Genomic DNA, 20,604 nt, shown 5'->3' on the forward strand with positions numbered 1-20,604 from the left:
TCCAACGAGAGAAAAATGGGAATTGGAGATGCCATTCTTGGGTTTCTGTCCAGCTGAGCCCCTTGGAGGAAGATAAATAGGCAGCTCCCACGGCCAGAGACCGAATACCGAAGATGTGTTTAGATGCTCTGGTGTGTTAATGGTTTTCCAATGTCTTAAGAACTTATCCCTGCTTGGAATGGATAAGATCTCTATGTGGACATAAACTCAAGCTTTCTTTTTTCTTTCTCCTTCCTTCCTTCTCTTTTCTACTCTTCTCTTCTCTTTTTTTCTTTCCAATGTCTTAAGAACTTTTCAACGTCTTAAGAACTTATCCCTGCTTGGAATGGATAAGATCTCTATGTGGACATAAACTCAAGCTTTCTTTTTTCTTTCTCCTTCCTTCCTTCCTTCCTTCCTTCCTCCCTCCCTTCCTTCCTTCCTTCCTTTCTTCCCTTCCTTCTCTTTCTTCTCCTTCCTTCTCTTCTCTTTCTTTCTTCCTTCTCTTTCTTTTTCTTTCTTCTCCCAGGATCTTCTGGCTGCTGGTTCCTATTTTCACCTTTCAGAAACTTGAGGCTGGGGTATCCAATTAAAGACTTGTGGACTTCAACTTCCAAAATTCCTTGGCCAGGATTCTGGGAATTGGAGTCCACAGGTCTTAAGAGCTGCCAAGGTTGAGACACCCCTACCATACAGTAAATACCTTGCTTTCAAAACACTCCATCTGGTAAAATGTGAGGGACTGGTGCGCTTTACATGCACGTCGGGAGATGCCAGAATGGAAAAACTTTTGTTGGAGATATACATATATTTTTCGTTGACATGTGTGTAAATTTAAGAGTGTCTGAGTTGCAGGGTTTTATATATATATATATAAATATATATAAATATAAATGAAAAATAAAGAAGATAAAGAAGTCGTCCGGAGTGACCTCTTGTATATATGGCGATTGAAAAAGGAATATCTCGGGGAATGATTTTGGTTGTTTTTAAATCAGCCATGCTATAAGAGGCGGGGGGAGCAAGGGGCTTCTTGCTGCACACGGGTCTGTTCTCTAGGAAGGGGGTCTCACTCTCATTTATCAAACAATATACACCAGACAAAAATTTGACTTTTTTGTGGGGCCGTCAAGTCTTCCAGCGAAGTCTAGACAGAGTTGTTCAACCTCAGGAACTTTTAAGGTGCGTGGACACCAACTCCCAGAATTCCCCAAGCCAGCATGGCTGACTTGAGGAATTCTGGGAGTTGGAAGTCCACAAGTCTTCCAGTTGACAAGTTTGGAAAGCCCTAATCTAGGTCTAATTTTCATTGATGTGGACTTCTGGAAAACTCATTCTTGGGAGACCCCCCCGCCCCAAAACTGGGGTGCCCCTACATCTTAGCCCCCTATCACAAGAATTGACGTTGACATCAAACAAGCCGTGTGCTACAACAAAGAAATTTATTTAAAAATAAAACTTTTTCCTTTTGTTTTTTGTTTTTAATCAACACACATGAATTTCCCTAAAGGCCACCAGCCCTCCCCAACCAAGCTCTTCAGTCAGTCCCTTACCAGAATGAAAAATAAAAAATAAATAACATTAGTATAACCTCTAAAACATTAACAATGCATCTGCAAAACAGAACAAAATAAAAACAAAAAACCGAGGACTTTAGCCCAAATGAATCTTAAAGCTCGGCTATTCTGTAAGAATATTTACCTTCTGTTCTTACTCTTTACATGTCTGAAAGGATTAAATACTGCTAATATATTTTTTTATATTAATGATATTATAACTTTAAAATAGTCAGTGAAAATCTGATTCTTTTTTTTAAACACCAATATTACATTGGTTCTCAACCTTCAGGAGAAATAAAGCTACTTATTGTTAACCACTCTTTCCTACCCAACAAAGATAATTTATAATTTAGTGTAACCTCTCCCCAGACCGCAGTTTTAATCCTAAACCATGGGAACTCTTGATCATTGGGTGGGAATGCCATCCAAGATTAATTCCAAAGTTTGCTGCAAGCTATAATCTCCCTCAATGCAACTGCATGGGAGGCCACACTTACAAGGAAAGAGGTCCACTAGGCACTGAACATTTAATCCACAGGAAACTCCTTGTCCAGCCACACACACACAACATACACACACACACACAGGAGAAAAATGAATGGAAATGTCCAAGCACAGTGCTCAAAGGCAATGCAAGTACACCATCTCTGCCCCCTTCAGTTGGCCAAAGGCAACAAAATGCCCCCCCAAATTGGCCCGAGGCAGGCTCTGGCCCAAGGATGTCCAACTTTGGCAACTTGGAAGTCTTGTGGACTTTCAACTCCCAGAATTCCCCAGCCAGCTAGGGAATTCCATTCTAGGAATTGAAGTCCACGGGTCTTCAAGTTGCCAAAGTTGGACGCTCTCGGTCCAGGCACACCTTGGAGGAGCCAACTGGATTTTGCTTGTCCGTAAAGACACCGTTTCATGAAGGAAACCAATGATGGAAGACGTACGCCACAGCTACGTTAAAACTTGTCCAGCAGCACTCCATGACCTTCAGGTACAGCCCGGGGCAGGAAAACACTGGCCTTTCATGGTTCAGTAACGAAGAAGCTTCAAGAGAGCTAGTTGTGACTGTTGCTAGCTTGTTGGCCAACTGCTGGCTCCTTCCTTCCAGGCTCCAACACGGTGCAACCAGGGCTCTGCAGTCAAGTTTCAAATCTAGTTTCAGAGGAGCATTTTCCCTATTGAAAAGGCACTATACAGTTGGCTTTCTGTAAAATAAATCCAATGCTTTTTGTGTGTGTGCAAAATTAAGAGATGGAAGGAGGAGGAGGAGGGGAGGTGGGGTGGATTAAAGTCGAATATAAAAGCAGCAGGGAAAACAACCCCAAGAAACAGTTTTTGTCTGTATCTCCCTACTGCTCGCTGGACTGTGACATTCACGGGGTTCCTAAAGAAAGACGCTTCCCCCCCAAAAAATATGTCCCACTGAAATTTAAGACAGGGAGAGGAAAAGGAACGCATGCAGAGGAACCCGGCCGGCTACACGGCATGGCGGGGCTGGCTCTGCTCTTTCTAATCCATGGCATGGCACCCGCAGGAGAAGAGCTGCCTCTCCTTGTGGGCTGATACAATGCCACGATCCCACTTCCAGCAAGGAGTGTCAACACAATTCCCCCGGGATCACACAAAAAGCCGCTTCAGTTTTGCAAAGAATTCAAGAAAGTGACTCCTCAATGGACCCAGATTTAGCCATCATCCTGGAGAGAAACAAGAGAATTCCACCGATTTTTAAACTGGCGGGGGGCGGGGGGGAGGAGGAGGAAGCAAATCCACTGCAACTTTAAAAAACAAAGTTCTCCTTGAAGCCAGGGCGTACAATCCCCGTGCTTCTAGGTGCCGTCACCATCTCCTTCGCAGAGCCCTCTCCGCGAGGCCTTCAAGCATCACATATTTTATCTGGAGTCACCTGCAGGCAGGAAGATTGGGCTGGCCTCATCAACTTCCAATGGGGGGTGGACAAGAGGGGAGGGGTTGGAGCCCCCCATGAGGTCTTGGCCATCTTGTTGGTGCCTTCTGCTGCCCAGAGAAGACTACTTTACCCCTCCTGAGGAGGAAACATTTATTCCACGGAAACTCTCTTCTCCGGCCTCTTAGAAACGAAGGCATCCTTAATTAGTGAGGAGGAATTAATGCTATTTAAAACACAGGAGCCGATCATGCAGGGGGCCTCGAGGTGTCCATTTCCATGCCAGGGTACATGCTCTCGCCCTGCAGGTGGTACAGAAAGACCAGGGAAGCAGGTGAGGAAAGAGGAAAAGTGGGGAGGGGAAGGAGAAGGAGAAAGAGGGAGAGAGAATCCTTGCTGACTTTTCCCTAGAAAACCAAAACAGCTTCGTCATATCTCTTCCCTGAGTGCCCAGGAAAAGTAACATCAAAAGCTCAAGTCAAGGCGTCACAAAGGCAGCGTGTTTTATGGACAACGTCCTTCCAACAAACAAGACTTTCTTTTGTTCCTGATATAAACAGGCCGGAAAAAAGAAGAGTTGTGTCTTTTATACTGTTCCACAGACGCCCCCGAACCCAAAACGGTTGCGTTTCTACTACTGAGCAGGTAAGAGGTTCCAGGGGTTGGTTGCTACATTAACACTTGTTTTTTCCCCTGTCAGTGTCTAAGGGACCATGCTTGTGGTTAACTTTTAATTAGGAGTTTGACAGGTAAAACCAGGGGATGTGGAAGAGCCGCCAGGCTGCTAAAATGGGCGGCTCCGTTCATCGTAACACCAGGAATGTTCACGGAGACGGCTGCTACGGCCCAACCCGGCCCGGGGGAAACTTCGAAGGAGGAAAGGCTGGAGGCTGCAAAGGTAGCCCAGACACCTGCCAGCTGCCAGCATCTACCACGCTGTGGGATCCAGTGTGTGGCGGAGCGGAGCGGCTGACTTCCGAAGGCGCGCTGAACACGACGGAAGAAAGAGAAGGGTTGGCGGGGGGAGAAAGTAGGCGTTGAAACCTCCGGCTTCATCAAGAATCTGTACCTGACGGCGGAGGATTCGGGAAACAGCAGCAAAGAGGCCTGCGTGCAGTATCCCAAACCACCAGGGATGGGGGGACGGGGAGGAGGAGATACCTTCAGCATCTTGGCCTCCGGTTGGATATTCACAGCACGAGACAAGTTGACCAAACCCTTCCCCGCGTTCTAACGGCGAAGGAAACCGGTGACCAGTCTATCCAGAGTTCTCTCCGATCAGAAAAGTGCAAGGAGAGGAAGACGGGGCTGGGGAGGTGTTGGATGGGCGGGCAAAGGTACATGAAGACTGTTGGAGGTACATGAAGACCGCTGAAGACACACACCTATCTGCTCCGTTTCACGCCACTCGGGAAAAAAAACAAACCACCTGGCCTTGCACAAAAAAAAAACCCTGATGACCGAATCTCAGCAGAGATGGGCCTGGCTCTGCAGGGGAATCCCTCCAGAAGCCTCTACTCAACTCCAGGCCGATGCGGGCAAGAGGCTGCCTGGGTAGGTGGACCCACGGGGCTCCAGGTAAGGGCCAAGAGAGAGGGGGGGGGGAGCGTGCTATGTGGCCACGTGCGTGGGGGAAGAAACGGAGACGAACTCCCGGAGGATATTCTTGGCCATGTCAATGTTGTTGTGGGCGATGAGCAGGGCTTTCTGGATGTCCTGATATGCGTAGCCTTGGCTCAGGAGGTTCTCGATCTCGGAGGATAGCTGCGGGGAGGCCGCGGGGACCGGTCCTGCTCCGCTGGCCTGCAGGCAGCTACTACCCGCCTTCCGTTCAGAGTTTATTCTCCGGGGCAAAGGTTTCGGGGGCCTCTCGGGAACCTGGGAGACGTCCGAGGCATCTGCAAAAGGAAGGAGCACGTGGCTGAGAGGGAGGGATTGGGAAGCGCTCCTGGTGGGCAGGTCTACCGGCCGCCTTCCTTGAGCGGGATGCTCCTTTCTAAAGGCCATTAAGCTTCGGATTTTCCAAAGCACCAGAAGAAGGCAAGACAAGAAACAACGGATGGAAACTAGGGAAGGAGAGAAGCAACCTGGAATTAAGGAGAAACTTCTGGACAGGGAGGACAATCAACCAATGGAATGTCTCTTTCTTCAGACGTTGTGGGTGCTTCATCACCGGAGGTTTTTGTCTGAAATGATATCAGGTCTATTTCTTGAGCCTGGGGTTGGACTAGGAAGACCCCCAAGGTCCCTTCCTGTTCCGTTTTTAATGAATTAATTAGATCGTCCCCCAAAGGTGCTTTTTTTTCAAGACTTTTCTTCTTTGGTTTTTCTTTGAAGGTGTTTTAACTTCTCACCCAAGAAGCTTCTTCAAAGAAAAACTTGAAAGTCCAGTTGCCCCTTGAAACAAAAGCACCTTTGGGACAACCAGGGCCTGGAGGACGGAGAATTAGTCCGTCAATAAAAGGGATACAGACAAGTCATTCGATGGAACAGGTTCATAGTTCCGGCACTCTAGTCCGGCCTTGCTTGAAGGGCTGACCTCATGGCACTCGGGAGCTTATCCTTGCAATAGGCCTCCCGAGCAGCGCCTGATGAAGGGAGAGGAAGTGAAACTCCTCCAAATTATCGTGCCTGCCAGTTCCTCCCCTTCCTGAAAGCCAGGATAGGAAAAGCGCAGGAGGGGCTTGAAGTCAGGGGTCATGATCACCTGGCTCCGAGGGATTTTGGCTCGTCATTTTGTCGAGGACAGATACGGTCAGCTCTGCCACCGTTTCTCAACCTGTCGTGCCCTCCTTTTGTGGGTCCTGGCGCCCTGAGCAATACAGGGCCATTTCCTAGAGGCACCCGCCACCCCCCTGCCCAAGGAAGCGCGGGAAAGCACCTGTTAGAAGTTCGCCGTCCAGAGAGGCCCGGCTGAAGGAAGTGGCTGCATTGGAGATATCGGACAGGGTGCGGCGAGCGGTGACGGCGGCGGCGGGCTGGGCAGACGAGTGGGGGACATCGTAACCGTCTTCCTCGTTCTCTGACTCCTCGGGACCGTTGGGGACGTCGTCCTCAGCTACCATATCACCTACGTCTGAGAAGGAGGAAGGCTTTTCAGCACCCCTTTAGGCCTCTGGCCTGCAGGAGAGGGGGCGTTTTCAAGAGGAACGCGGACAGCCTAAGCCAGGGGTCTGCAAGCCACATGCGGCTCTTTCGGCCCTCTGCTGTGGCTCCCTGATGGCTGATCCCACCCCCGGCTGGGCCCTCCCCTCCCCGTCACTCTTCCCCTGGCCTGAGAAGGTAAGGGGGATGGCGGGGGGGTGGGGTGGGGTGGAGACTCCACTCCATATTCCAGAGCAGGTGGTGACTGGGTGGGAGCGAGTGAGGTCGAGTTGGCCACTTGGTCCCACCGGTTGTTAAATTATTGGCTCCCGGGGTTTTCTTTTCTGTGGGAAACCAGTCCAAATGGCTCTTTGTTCGAGGTTGCAGACCCCTGGCGTAAACCTCAAAGCTGAACCAAAGGCACAGAAATTAAAAATTGTGATGCATTAACACATATAAAAGCCATTTTGCGATCTGACAATGGCCTAGGCGAGGGGTCTCCAACCTTGGCAACTTTAAGACTTGTGGACTTTAACTCCCAGAGTTCCTCAGCCAGCAAAGCTTGTTGAAGTCCACAAGTCTTAAAGTTGTCAAGGTTGAAGACCCCTGGCCTAGACATTAGTATTCAAACGTAGGGTTTTTTAATATATATATATATATATATATTTAATATATAACTAATCTAGGTGAAGTGTTAATATATATTGCTAGTCCATGTATGAAATGCCACAGGCTGAATCAATAAATAGAAATCTGGAAGAACGGTGGGATCATCTTTGCAGCTGCAGTTTTTTTCATTCCCCAGAAAGCAAAGACCTCAGAAAGCGAAAGAGCCAATCGGGTGGAAGAATTAGCCAGTTATTTTTTGCTCCCTGCTACAAATCGCCAGAGTGAGCTGTCAAAGTCACACTCAGGATGGAAGCTGTTGTGTGCATAATGCCCTGTGCACCTGGGCTCCTACTCTCTCAATCCTTCCCCCAGACAAGGAGCAGGGGAAGGAAAATGAGGTGTTAATGGCTCTGGATGAGGCACAGAGAGAGAGAGAGAGAGAGAGAGAGAGAGAGAGAGAGAGAGAGAGAGAATGAAAGCGGAGGCACTGGTTGGAATGCTTGTGTCCTTTTCTTAGCGAAGGGAGGCTGTGTCTCCTTCATTATTTTGGCTTCTTGCAATATGAATCTAGCCTAAACACAATTTCATTTCCCAGGAAAATTACCAGGCACGCCGGCAGCTTCGGATGAACACGGTGCTGCCTGGGACTGAATGTTGAACATTGCTTCGTAAGTCATTCCCTCCATTTCCTGCTCACCTTCCAAGACGCTGAGCAAAGAGGAAAAAAAAGAAAAGGCATTGGATTCCACTCCTGCAACAGGAAGAGACGCTCGGCTCAAAACTTCAGCACAGACATACAGGCTGCTTCGTGCAACGGGGCGCCTTGTTCCATACGCCGTTTTGAGTCTGTAAGCATCTCTGGCCTTTGCACCAAGGAGAGCAGCTTCCTTCGGATCGGGTTGCTTTTCAACTCCGTGCCAAGCCTCAAACAATTCCAGCTTACAATGTTGCAGGGAATTCAAAAGTCAGCCTGATTTCGCTTGTAAACTAGCAATAGCAGCAGCACTTAAGACTTATATACCGCTTCACAGTGTATTTTTTTACAGTCCTCTGGAAGCGGTTTATAGAATCAGCCTCTTGCTCCTCAACAGTCGGGGTCCTCATTTTACCGGCCTCGGAAGGAAGGAAGGCTGAGTCAACCTTGAGCCAGTCAGGATCGAACTGCTGGCATTTGGCACAATTAGCTTGCAATACCGCATTCTCACCACCGCGTGCCACCACGGATCTACACCTTTCCACTCAGCTACACCTCTAAAATTCAATCATAATCACACGCACTGGAGGGGAGAATACAAGGACTCCCTCACCGTGAACCAGGATTCATTTCCGAAGGCAGCTTGGCATCGGGTTTCTGTCCCGCACAGCCAGGTGGCACCAGTGGCAAGGAGGAAGGGGACATGTACTCGGAGTCTTCGTCATTCCCAGAGGCCTCTCCAGAGAGCAGTTTTGGGGCAACCAATGATCTGGGGGGAGAGAAGACAATAACAGGTTTGCAATCCGGGATAGAAGGCAGCTTGCTGCTCTCTGCTGATGAAGCTTTTGAAGTGAAAGTTGGGGAGGCTTTTGGTCCGTGTGTCAAACCTTTCAAAAGTTTTAACTTTGTGACTTGCAATGTGCCCAGTCTTGCATCGCAAATGACAACACAGCAACACAGCTGCACACACGCACAAACACACCAGGCAATATGACTGCAAACACACACACACACACACACACACACACCAGGCCACGAAGCCTCACACTGTCTTAAGACAGCCTCTTACGTTAAGCTACTCCGTCTGTTGAGATCCAGTTTGATCCTATTTTAGTTTCGTGATGTGAAACCTCTTGCGGTTTCTCCCAACTCCAGTCACCCGAAACCATCCTAGCAAACCTCCCCAAACGAAACAAAAACTGCAGCCAGATTTACCTAAGCGGCTTAGCCTAAAATCACCCGCCCCATTCGGGGCCTTCCAGCGTCACAAGAAAGCGATGCCTTCGCTACAGAGAGGATCAGAAACCAAATGAGGAATCGGATACCGACTGGAAACTCTCTCCCACGAGTTTCTACAGAGTTTCGAACTTTTGAGTAATCGATTGGGCAATTCAACCTTCGCAACGGTCGTAAAAATTTTCCGTGGCTGGGAGCTCCCCTGAGGACGCAACTTACCTTATGGAAAGAGAATAGATGGCATTGGCAGAAGAAGATGGTTTGATTTTAGAATGCTCGCTGTCTAAGCCAGCAGGAAGCCCCAGTTGATTCTGCAAGAAAACATTGCATCAGACGCCACCCCCGGGGTACGGTTGGAGGTGCATTGATTGAGCCTCCATATTTATTTATTGTAGTTATAAAAAAAAAAAAAGGCACACTTAGGCATCACTTGGGTTAGCTTCGAGCCAGTGCATTAGCTCCTTCTCTCGAGGAAGACATCACCACCACATGGGCCCAACTATTTGGTCACCTCTTGAATGGCCTGAGGAAGTAGCCATGGCCTTGTCCATTTCCTCAGGAGTTATAGGATCAAACTCCTCCCAAGTAAGCAAGAAGGGCCACCTCTCCCTTGACTCAGTGGTCCAGCTCCAAGCAACTTTGCCCACTGGAAAGAATCTTTGCTATTCCCAACGTTGACTTTGGGTAGGAGGAGAGGCAGAAACTGTTGCGGGGGGCAGGGATATCTGCCTCTATCTAGGATCGAACTCACAGCCTCCTGATTGTGAGGTGACAGCTCCACCTCAAGGCCTCCGCACCACACCACCAGTCCTGTGCGTAACCATGAGCAGCCATAAACCAATTTAAGTGGACCTGATGCGTGGACCTGCTCTTTTGCGCCTGGCATTTTAATAGCCCTTGCCAATTTCATAAATGAAAAGAAGGGGTAGAAAGGGCTTTGCTGCAGAGCCCGTTGGCTTTCTGAAAGGGCCTGAAGACTTGTCCCTTCCATTGACCTGGTGCCCCAGCAGGGGCGTGTTATGCTGGAGATGGTTCGTGGACGGGGATCAGACCCCCCCCACCTCCTCCCCACGGGAAGCCTGGCGCACCCACCCCCACTCACCACAGGAGTGTCCAGGCTCAGGGTGCTGCCCAGTCTGTGAGGCTCCACCCTGGCCTCCATCTGAGAAGGCAGCGAGAAGGGGAGGGAATGCCGGTTCTTCAGCTCCCTGTTGGCCCAGGCTTCAGCGGGAGCCTTCAGCAGGGGTCGCGAGGGCCAGAGCTCTCCCTGGCGGTTGCAGGGCACGGGGGGCAGCTTGTCCCTGGAAGGGCCATCTCCTGGAGTGCAAGGCAAGGGGCGTCTCTGGGACCGAGACTCTGCCCCAATGGCGTGGGGCCTGTCTGGAGGAGGTGGTGGTGGAAGATCTCGGTGAGTCGGTGGGATCGGCAGAGGTTTGTCTTTGTGGAGAGAACCGGGTACAGCCTATAAAGTAAGGGAAAGCTTTCCAAGTACAGTGATATTTTCACCTTTCTCTTTGAAGCAGTTTCTCTTGGTGACTTTTAAGATGCGTGGACGTCAACCCCCCCACCCAGAATCTCCCGGCCAGCCATGGCATTCCAGAAGTTGCAGTCCCGAGTCACCGGGGTTTAAGATACACTAAAATTAAATCATAATATCCTATAATCCCGTGTAATCATCAAAGCCATGGATCACACATTCATGTTTGTATATGTATGCAAAGTGTCAGAAAGGCCACATCGGAAGTTCCCAGCCACCGATAAAACAATGATTAGATCAGGCCAAAGTTTGTAAGGAACCACAAACATGCTGTTAACTTGGGCAAGAAGAAGTAGGAGCGAGGCTGAAAAATCAGTCCATCAAGGCTATCATTTAACTCAACAAATACATTCCAGTGCAACTGGAATTTGAATTATCAAGAAGAGGGAAAGTGGAAAAGTCCACTGAAGAAAATTAATCAAGCCCAACACAATTAAGATGGCGTGAGAATCCTTGGCGCTTTCTGAGCTTGTTTGTTTTCTTGGAGACGTTTCATTATCCAGCCAGGTAACATAAAGCGCTAGCTGACATCATGTAGCAGCACTGAAGATGTTACCCAGCTGGGTAATGAAACGTCTTCCAAGGATACCACAGTTCAACCCCTCAGCTACAAAGGCCCTCTTCCATTGGTCCATTTCGGGTAAGGCGTTTTTCAAAGGACACCTCATCAGTCTAACAAGTTCCGGTACCTTGGAAGTGGTTCCTGGGCTCGAAGCGCCAGGTGGGTTGGGCACCCGCTGCTGCTGCTGCAGAAGGTCCAACCGTGGAGGTACTGGCGGAAGGGCCGCCTGGGGAGTCATTGAAAATGGAGACGGAGGACGTTCCACCTGAAGGGAGGCCAAGAGGAGATCCAGTGAAGACGTTTTAAAAAAATATCAGGACTAATCATCAAGCGACCACTACCGTGGCATTTCAAGCCATCTTTTCTTCAAGCCAAGCAGGAGACCTGCTGTTTATCTTTATCCAACCGATACGAGCAGGTGCTCGTCTGTTCTGCCCCAGGCTTCCTAAACCGTAATTATTCACGCTCTTGTTTTAAAAAATAAGACTTATTGCAGTGCTGGGAATTGTTTTCATTCCCAGCCGGAATTAATCTCAAACAGTCCCCCGAGATAAGCACCCACCTTTCAGTTCTGTGAAATGGTGCCAAAAACAGAAGTATCAGATGAACTAGAAAAGGAACCAACCGAAGTGCAAAAAAACCCAACCGAAGTACACAGAGCTTCAAGGATGACTCTGAACCGATCGAACTACTTTGCTTCCTGCAAAGGTTTCGTCATCTTGGCCTGACTTTTATGCCTTATGGGAGGGGCAATCACCTCCCAGCCTTACTCCCGAGTCGCTCCTTCTGCTTCAGCTGCTTTCACCTTCTAGCAGCTCTGTGCACACACACACTGGGAACAGGCTCCCCTGGGTCCTCTGCCTCACTGCTGCCAGACTCCAGAGGCTCCTAAGGCAGCACCCCACTCCCAGATGGTCCTGGCCCCATCTCTGCATTGGACGCAGGACCCTCGTCTGAGTCCTCCCCAGAGTCCCTGACTGGTCCCCATTCTTCCCCACTGTCCGATTCCGCTGCCGTCTGCACCGGCTGCCGGCGAACCATAGCATCTTCCTTCCTGTTCATTCCAATACAGTATCTCAGGAATAACAAGACCTGTTCTGTCACCGATTCATCTGCATACTGTTCTTGAACCGGACTAGCCGAGGGCACAGTTTTTAAAGGCGACAGATGGTCACCTTAAGGACAGCCAGCAGCTGAGGGCACAGGCCTGCTGATATTTGGGCACAGACCCGGAACTGGTCTCTGCTGAGGCACAGCGATCCCAGAAATCATTAACAGGTTTCCAAGAGAGCAGAAAACAAAATGGGTCCATCTGTTATGCCAATCAAAGGAGGTACATCAACAGGCAGACAATGGCAGCTCCAGCAAAGGCTACGTCTTCCAAGCTGGTCGTGAATTCATTACTCAAGAAGAAACTCAAAGAGAGGCACGGCTAACCAGGACGCCTCAAACACAAAGAGACAGGACTGACAAGCTCAGCTGTGGGGGGGCCGAATGTAAAAGACCGCAAAACCCGAGAAAACACACACACACACCCCTTGCCAACTTGAGCTCTGCATGGCTGCTGGGAGGAAACATTACCAGGATAGAGAGCAGGCAGAATGGATAGGGCTACTTACTGCAGCATTTTACTGCAGAACTCGCAGCTGACTGCCGATTATAGACATTGATATCGACAATAGAGACTTTTAATTAAAGTGGAAGGCTGACAACCGTCTGAAAACAAATGCTAGAAAACATATGCAAACTTGGTTCGTAAGATTTAAAGGGGTCAAACTGAAGGCAGGTTCAGGGTCTTGTACAGACCATCGTTCTGAAAGACCTTACTGGCTGGCTGCCTCCCTCCTATCTATCCATCCCATCCCATCCCATCCCAATTTGTCTTACTTACTTCCATGGAGGAGACAATCGGTGCGGTCTTACCTTGGCACCAGCCAGCTCTTTCATCATGAACAGGGATTCGTCCGTCCTGTCATCGTCATCGTCGTAATTTGGAGAGGGGGTTCCTTCTGCCCCTTGCCTCAGAAGGCCTCCCCCTCCCCGGGGATCGAAAGGGTCCACCACGATGGGCTCCGTGCCTTTAATTTCACAGCGGCAGAACGGGCACCCCTGCCCCTCCGATTCCTGCAAACAGAGAGCGGGACCACGTGATTCACTCAGGGCCACCCCGTGGATTGTGGCGGCAGGATTATCTTGGCATACGGGAGGGAGGGAGGGAGGAAAGAAGGGACAGAAAGAGGGAGAGAGAGAGAAAAACTTATAACTTGCTACTGCAGTAGGAAATTAACTAGTCCGAATGTATAACTAGAGGCCTTATGGGGACACCAAAAGAAAGAGGAAGAAAAATTAAATGTTGTACCTCTCTCCCTCCCTCTCTTGCACACACAGGCAGACAGACACAAACACCTTTGCCTCCTTCATTGCACAAACACATCAAATGTTGTACCTCTCTCTCTCTCCCTCCCTCCCTCCCTCTCTTGCACACAGACAGACAGACACAAACACCTTTGCCTCCTTCACTGCACAAACACATTGGAGCACAACTGCATAATGGTTGACTCAGCCTAGAGGAAGAACACCCACTCTAGGTGCCTTCCGCAAAGCTGGTGCAAAAGCAGCCGTGATACAACAGCAGCCATGATACAACATGCCCAGCCAGGCAAACTGGGCCAGGTGCCACGTTCTGTAGGGGCTGCAGAGGGCCATGTTTACTCTGACAGGGGGGGGCGGCCCCACATACCTGCCATGACGTGAGACAAGAGGTGCACATGAGGTGCCCGCAGGGTTCTATCTTCACATCTTTGTCGTTCTCGGCACAGATTTTACAGAGCTGGAAAGTGGAGCCCATCTCGCAGTAGAGTTCGTACTGCTCCTGAGGGTAAGAAAGGGACACACATCTTAAAAAACACCCTCCTGGAAACAGCCTTTTAAAAACTCAGCTTCCGCAAGGGCCGCGGAAAGGGGAGAGGTTGCAACGCATTTTTTTTAAAAAAAAATCCACTGGTGACCACTCATTTCAAAAAGTAAGACTATTGATAATGGAGCAGGGTGTGACTCTCAAATCATGGCTGCAAGGATTTCAAAGTGCAGGCGTTGAAAAAGACAGAAAATCTGTCCTCTCTAACCGAGATTCCCCGGTTCTCCTGTTCAGTCCCCTTTTCTCCAAATGTGGACTCCACACATACGACCCAGGGTGGATAAAAATCAATGCTGTTGTTTTCTTTAATTTAAAAAATGGATTTTTTAAAAATTTAAATCGTTTTTTTTTTTAATTTTCGTCAAATTAATTTTAATCAAATGCTTTTGGAGTAAAAATCTATCTAAAATAGTTTTCTATCTAAGATACATTAATCATTTATTCAGCGTGAAATGGAGCTTAGTTATGTAGCGTGAGACTGTATATTCTGCAATATTGGGACTGTTGGTGAGTCAACAGCGGGTCAAAGGGATTGAGGGACAGAGATGACAGCTGCTTTTTAAAAATTATGATTTTAATCAAGTTAATTTAAATCAAGCCTTTTTAACCAGTGATTTAAATCCACCCTGCACATCCTTCTGTGTACTTTCCGGTTTGTTTGTTTTTTAAACTGTAGGAATAGATGAGGTGTCCCCAAACTTGGCGTCTTTAAGGCTTGCGGACTTCAACCCCCAGAATTCCTCAGCCAGAGCATTCTGGGAACTGAAGTCCACAAGCCTTAAAAGTTAGCAAGTGTGGGAAACCCCCTGGACTAGACAGAAGGAATGGAGAGGAAGGAAGGGTCTCCGTTCACCTGGGTGACTTTAATGTGGTCCTGGGGTGTGGGCTCACACAGGCCGGTCAGGTCCGGATTCTGGTTTCTTCCATCGGGATATAAGTAACTAGAGGAGAGATGGGAAAAATTATTTCTTTTAAAAGAAAGATACAGCTGAGCAGAGCAGAGCCTCAGACAAATGGGAGAGATTGCATTCTTGCAGAGGGCTGAATTAGGAGATAAAACTTAAATTAGGAAGAGACCTTACAAGGCCCCAAATGTGGGAAAACAAACAGAAGGTTGAGTTGTGATTCCCCTGCCGATGAAAAAAAACGGAAAAGGCCTCTCAGCTTCGAGCTGCTCAGAGCCAAACCTGTTGCTCAACCAGCTTTAGCCAATCGCAGGCCTGGCACTTCAAAGAAGCTTGCACCGGTTTGCTCTAGGTGGCTTGGGGAAGGAAGTCACACGCACCTGAGGCCACACACCCCTTGGCATCAGAGATGGCCGTGCAAGTTCCCAGCTGCCTCTTTTTGCACAACGAGGCCCTGACACACCTGCCCTCTTTTTGATCTTGCTGTGGTTTGTTACTGATGCCAATCTGTCGAACGCCACAGGGCTGGAAAGAGAAACTCAACCGGTTGCGTATCGAAGGGCTGTGCAAAACCTTGAATCCAGGTGCCTGATAAGGCAGGTTGTATTAGGACAAGCACAAGGACCCTGTTGGCTTTCAGAGGAAGAGCCAAGGAGTTTCAGAGGTTCTGCAGCTTTGGTAGAGCAGACTGAATTCCTTTCCACTCTTCAATTACAGGGAGTCCTTGCCTTACGACTGGATGCTTAACTCTCTCGTTTCCTCGAAAATATGACCTACCCTGAAAGTAAGTCCTAGCTTGATTTTTTTACACATGCACCCAATATAAGCCATAGCCCCCCACAAAACAAGCCCTAATTAATCCTGCCCACTTCAGAGTGCATGGATAAAAATTAAGCTACAGTAAGGATGGGGAGGTGGAGCTGCCCTACTACTGACCTTTGGACAGTTGTAGCCAGGCCTCGCACACCCAGACACCTGCCTTGCTCGGTCATTTCTTCTGCAGCCGGCAAGGCTGGCCACGGTTTCCTGAAGGCTTCTGGAGCTGAGAACAAAGCTCTGGATCAATCTAGAGCTCCATTATTGGCTGCAGAGGCCTCAGGAAAGCTTTACCGGCCCCAGAAGAAGTTGTTCCTGAAAGCCTCTGACACCAAAAAGAAAGCCAGGGGCGACGCGTGCAAGTGAGGTTATTCCATGGATGGCATCCCCTGAAAATAAGACCTGGTGCCTTTTTTGGGTGGCAAAATATATATATATATATATATATATATAAGACAGGGTTTTATTTTCAGGAAAACATGGTAGCCTTTGATGTTATGATAGACTCAAAATACGGTATTTATGGCCCGTCCTTTGGACTGCTGCACAGCCCTGTGCTCACGTCATTGCATTTTGAGTTTTTGCCCTTTTTACAGGGGGAAAAAATGATCACCGGTTAAGCGGGATTATGATTTACAAGTATGGGATTCGCTTAATGACTGTGGTAACTCGGTTAACAAACATCATAAAAATCGAGTCCAGCACAGGGTGATTTGACTTATGATCACAATGGCTTACAAGCAAAATTCTGGGCTCAACGGCGATCGTAAATCAAGGACTGCCCGTATAGGCACAAAAAGAACGAATCAGAGTTATGAGACGGTGCAAAAAGAAGTCACTTACAAGCCTTCCCTGAAGCCATCAATCAGTGCTTGAAAAAGAGGTTTGTTGTGGGGAATTGTCTGGAGGATGTTTCCATCTGCAGTGACATAGCCAATTGCCCACTGACCCAGTCGGGTACAACTCAGACGAAAAATGTAACTAAAACAACAACAACAAAGATACATTGATAGCTGAACAAACACAAATGTGAACATCCTACATATAAAGCCTTTTTTGAGTGACAGCACAGCAGAAAATATCTTTTCCCCTTTCCTGGCAATCATAATAATCTGAATGCGTCTTTCAATGTGTATTAACTATCACGGCCCCTTACTTCTTGGATATTCTAAGTTGGCTTGGTCATCCTATTGGGGCATTCCTACTGAGGAATGATTAAGCCTGGAAGAAACTTATAATTTTGTAAACCCACCCAGAACCTATCAGTCGGTAAGATGAGTGGTATCTAAACTGATTGACCGATCAATTAATCATCAATGTGCTTAACCCTGCGAATGTCAATTTTTGGCATTTCAAATTTACAGCGTCCCTGGTATCAGCTATTTTCGATATATAAAACGCTTAGCCAGAACACGAATGGAGGTTAGAACAGCTGCCTTGAAGCACTCACCTTCCAGGTTTGTGAATGAACTTCTGAAGCCGGGCTTTGACCTCATCGTAGGTCAGGAACGCCATGTAGCCGGGATGAGTCACTGCAAGGCTATTCCAGTTTCGGAGCAAAGAAGACCAGGGCTGGGTTGGGGGGGAGGATGAAAAGGTAGGGAATTACTTCAACAAGGAAACAGCCTTTCCGATCGTGGCTCATTCCACTTCCCCTGCGGTCACATCCCCTCCGTGAATTGGCTTCGGCCACATTCAACCCCAACCGTTACATTTCAAATAGCAGCAGAGAATTTAATCGGCATTCTAACGGGGCATGGCAATTTTTCTTTTCAGAACTATGCCCCCATGCCAGGTTATCAATCCTTCCTGATCCCACAAATCCCAACGGACAGTAGAAGCCAGAGAGATTCGGGAGACAAGGAAGCCAGTAGGTGGGAGAGAAGGAACATTTGAAGGTTGAGGCTGTACAAGTCAGGGAGAGGAAGATCGACCATTTCAACAGGAGGAGGAAAAAGCTGTTTCAGTGGTAAACCAAGATCTGTCTTTGGGGAAATCGTGGCTTAACAATAAAAAAAGGGAAAAAAAAGCTTACCTGAAATAGACGGGTAAAAATATCAAATTCAAACACTGAAATGTAATCGTTGCACGTCAGGTCAATGGTTGATTTCAATGCCATGGCTTCCAGGCCGGAACTGATGGGGTGGACTTCGTGTAATGCTTGGCGGAAGGTTTTCCATGGGACAATAGTCCTAAGAATAGGATAAAGATATATAGATATATATATATTGGCATGGGTTTTTTTTTTGCATCATAGGGACTTAAAACATCTGCTAAATCAAACAAAAGACTTCTTTCACCCAGTGTTGTCTTTCCTAGAGAAGCCAATCAGATTCATTTACGATAGCTTTTCCTAACCTTGCCCATTTTAAGATGTGTGGACTTCAATTCCCAGGGGTCTTCTGGGAGTTGAAGTCCACACATCTTAAAATGGCTATGCTCTGGGAAGTCCCTGAACAAGACATCCACTCAACAGCTCTGCCTCACTCATGCTTCCTAGCCATAAATATTCAAAGCACACATCATTTCTGACACTGGACATTACACTATTTCCCATAAATTGCTTTTAAAACCATCAGTGTTAATGGGCCCTTTGTCCATGCCTATAGAGCCACAACCACAAGAATGGAAGTACACAAATGCAGGCACATGAACGGCTTTGAGAGAAACAATGTACAATTACTGAAAGCAGACAACAGTTATAATCCTTAATTTGTCCAATAACTGGTTAAAGCAGCTACTGACGTAACAGCAGTATAAAGGAATGTCATATAACTGCATCTAAACAAGATTTTTGACATCCAAGTAACTGTACTGAGATACTAAATAAAGGAAGTAATGAAGACTAACTGCTTGCAGGCAAGGTTATGAGTGCACATATCTCATAAGTCTTAATTTGAAGATATGCCGTGCGCATTTCATATGGGAAAAAGCTTGAATCTGGAATGCGATCGAAATTAATCTCCAGAGATAAACATCTCAAGTTATGGCAGTGTAGCCTGCTGAAGCCAAATGAAACATCAATTCCTCAACAAATCAACCATGAACAAATTTATTCTGTGAAGTCAACCCTTCTATTATCAGGGAAAGGGCAAGGCTGAAAATTATCATGAAGCTCTGTGTGTGTGTGTGTGTATTTTAATCCTATAAGAGTGGGGGCTACAGTCAGATAATTTCAAAGAAATACTTGAATGCCTTCACCCAACTTTGACAGTCTAGTAGCTTTGGGGTTCCATCTCACATAAGTTGGGTGTGGTAAAACCAGGAGAGACAAACCACTCCGGTTATGGGTTGCCTGAAGAACTTCCGGAAGCCTAAAAGCTTATTTTGGAAATTGTACGTACTTCTCCTCAAAGGCTTTTCTCCAAAACTCGGCTGCATCTGCCTTCGTGATTCGGAAAGTGTCTCCTTGGAAGAGGCCGTTTGGAAATATGCCTTTCAGTTCTGCCAGCATGTGGCTGAAGATCAGAGACAATTTGGTCAGGTTGCGCCTGCAAGGACAGAAAAACACTCCTTTGTAAGTCACTCTGGATAGGGAGAGGAGCGGCAGATAAATTAAACAAATAAATGTGCCATGAAATGGGAAAGCAGCAACCAGGAAATGAAAGAAGAAACTGGAACGTTTTTTTCAGGTGACGTTCTGACTTGGTTTTTCTAGCAATGCATTCTAATTCACAGCAGTTTGGAAATTTAAGTTTACAGTAGTTTACAAGCCCCCTTTATCTCTTCAGGTGTTTTATTGGCTTACGCAGAGGGTACAATAGAAAGATGGATAAAATGCTTTTAAAGTAAGGCAGAAAAATGACGACCCAGCTAGGAGTTACAAGTCCTTCAATCAGTGTTATATAATAACTATCTGTCCAGGCAGCATTTCATTCAAAAGAATTCCAATCATAATTTAAGTGTACCTTATTAAGCAAAATTAAGGTTTGCAGAATTGAGTGCACAAGAGTCATCACCTTCTGAGTACATACTCCCAGGCTACTCAACACGGGTGTACAAGAAAGGGGTAAATTTAGGGTGCTTGTGTAAGAAAATTATCAGCCACAATGGTCAGGAAGAGGGAGGCTCCTGTAACTGGTCTAATCCACCGTGCCAGATGACAACCAAATACAAAGAATAAGATTCTTCCTTCACTCTTATTGCCCTTCGGGGTTAAGAAATGAGAGCGGCTACTGGCAGTGCTTTTAATCAACGAGATTAAGAGAAGTTAACACCATATACAACTTATTTTACTCACACACATGGAAAGTCAGGGTAGGACCCTCAAACCTAGTTTCCTAAAGCCCCTCCCTTTCTTGGCCCAGGGGCGATCTCTTCCGCTAGCTTCCTCACATTATTTGCTCGCTTTATATCGTCTCTGGGCTGATTAATGAGAATTTGACTGATTATGGCTTCTTTTGTTCCAGAAAAAAAAGGAAGGAATAAGCATCAATTATGTTTGGAACTTCATGACCACTTTGGGCTTAAAACATAATTTTTGAATAAATAAAATGTTCAAGTGTCAAATGGAAAAAGTGAGACACCTGGAAGACACCTGTGAGCCTATGTTAAGCATGATGTGCGTTTTACTCACAGACTTATACAAAGAACCAAAGGTACGTGAGGCACTTTCTAGCTCTTACACCCCAGAAGGAGCAGCCCATCTACACAAGAGCAGCAGCAAAAGAGAGCATTTTTTTTTTAAATCTCTTGAGTAGGCTGTAGCTGTGATGGAATTCCTCCTGTTTTAATTTTCAGGCAGTTAGCTGTGAGAGTGTTTATTCCAGATTATATTATTTTCCTTATCAACCACTGTTCTGGCACCATTCT

The 20,604-nt window shown here is 47.3% G+C and overlaps 1 protein-coding gene across 1 annotated transcript in view; it reads right to left on the minus strand.

Annotated features, from left to right (window-relative positions):
* Positions 1–1,402: 1,402 nt before the first annotated feature.
* The window catches only part of CBL (Cbl proto-oncogene), a 33,693-nt gene continuing 14,491 nt past the window's right edge, over positions 1,403–20,604 (minus strand). The window contains exons 3-16 of the mRNA XM_026708958.2: positions 19,137–19,283; positions 17,828–17,984; positions 17,243–17,364; positions 16,636–16,773; positions 14,925–15,012; positions 13,895–14,026; positions 13,078–13,278; positions 11,282–11,419; positions 10,158–10,517; positions 9,275–9,366; positions 8,433–8,588; positions 7,730–7,833; positions 6,314–6,508; positions 1,403–5,330 (exon numbers count right to left, since the gene is read on the minus strand). Coding sequence (XP_026564743.1) covers positions 5,044–5,330; positions 6,314–6,508; positions 7,730–7,833; positions 8,433–8,588; positions 9,275–9,366; positions 10,158–10,517; positions 11,282–11,419; positions 13,078–13,278; positions 13,895–14,026; positions 14,925–15,012; positions 16,636–16,773; positions 17,243–17,364; positions 17,828–17,984; positions 19,137–19,283 — 2,317 coding nt within the window. The 3' untranslated portion in view covers positions 1,403–5,043. The remainder of the gene's footprint in view (positions 5,331–6,313; positions 6,509–7,729; positions 7,834–8,432; positions 8,589–9,274; positions 9,367–10,157; positions 10,518–11,281; positions 11,420–13,077; positions 13,279–13,894; positions 14,027–14,924; positions 15,013–16,635; positions 16,774–17,242; positions 17,365–17,827; positions 17,985–19,136; positions 19,284–20,604) is intronic.

This window comes from Pseudonaja textilis, chromosome 9 (genome assembly GCF_049901715.1).
Source record: "Pseudonaja textilis isolate UNSWEBS1 chromosome 9, rPseTex1.2, whole genome shotgun sequence".
NCBI classification, from domain to species: domain Eukaryota; kingdom Metazoa; phylum Chordata; class Lepidosauria; order Squamata; family Elapidae; genus Pseudonaja; species Pseudonaja textilis.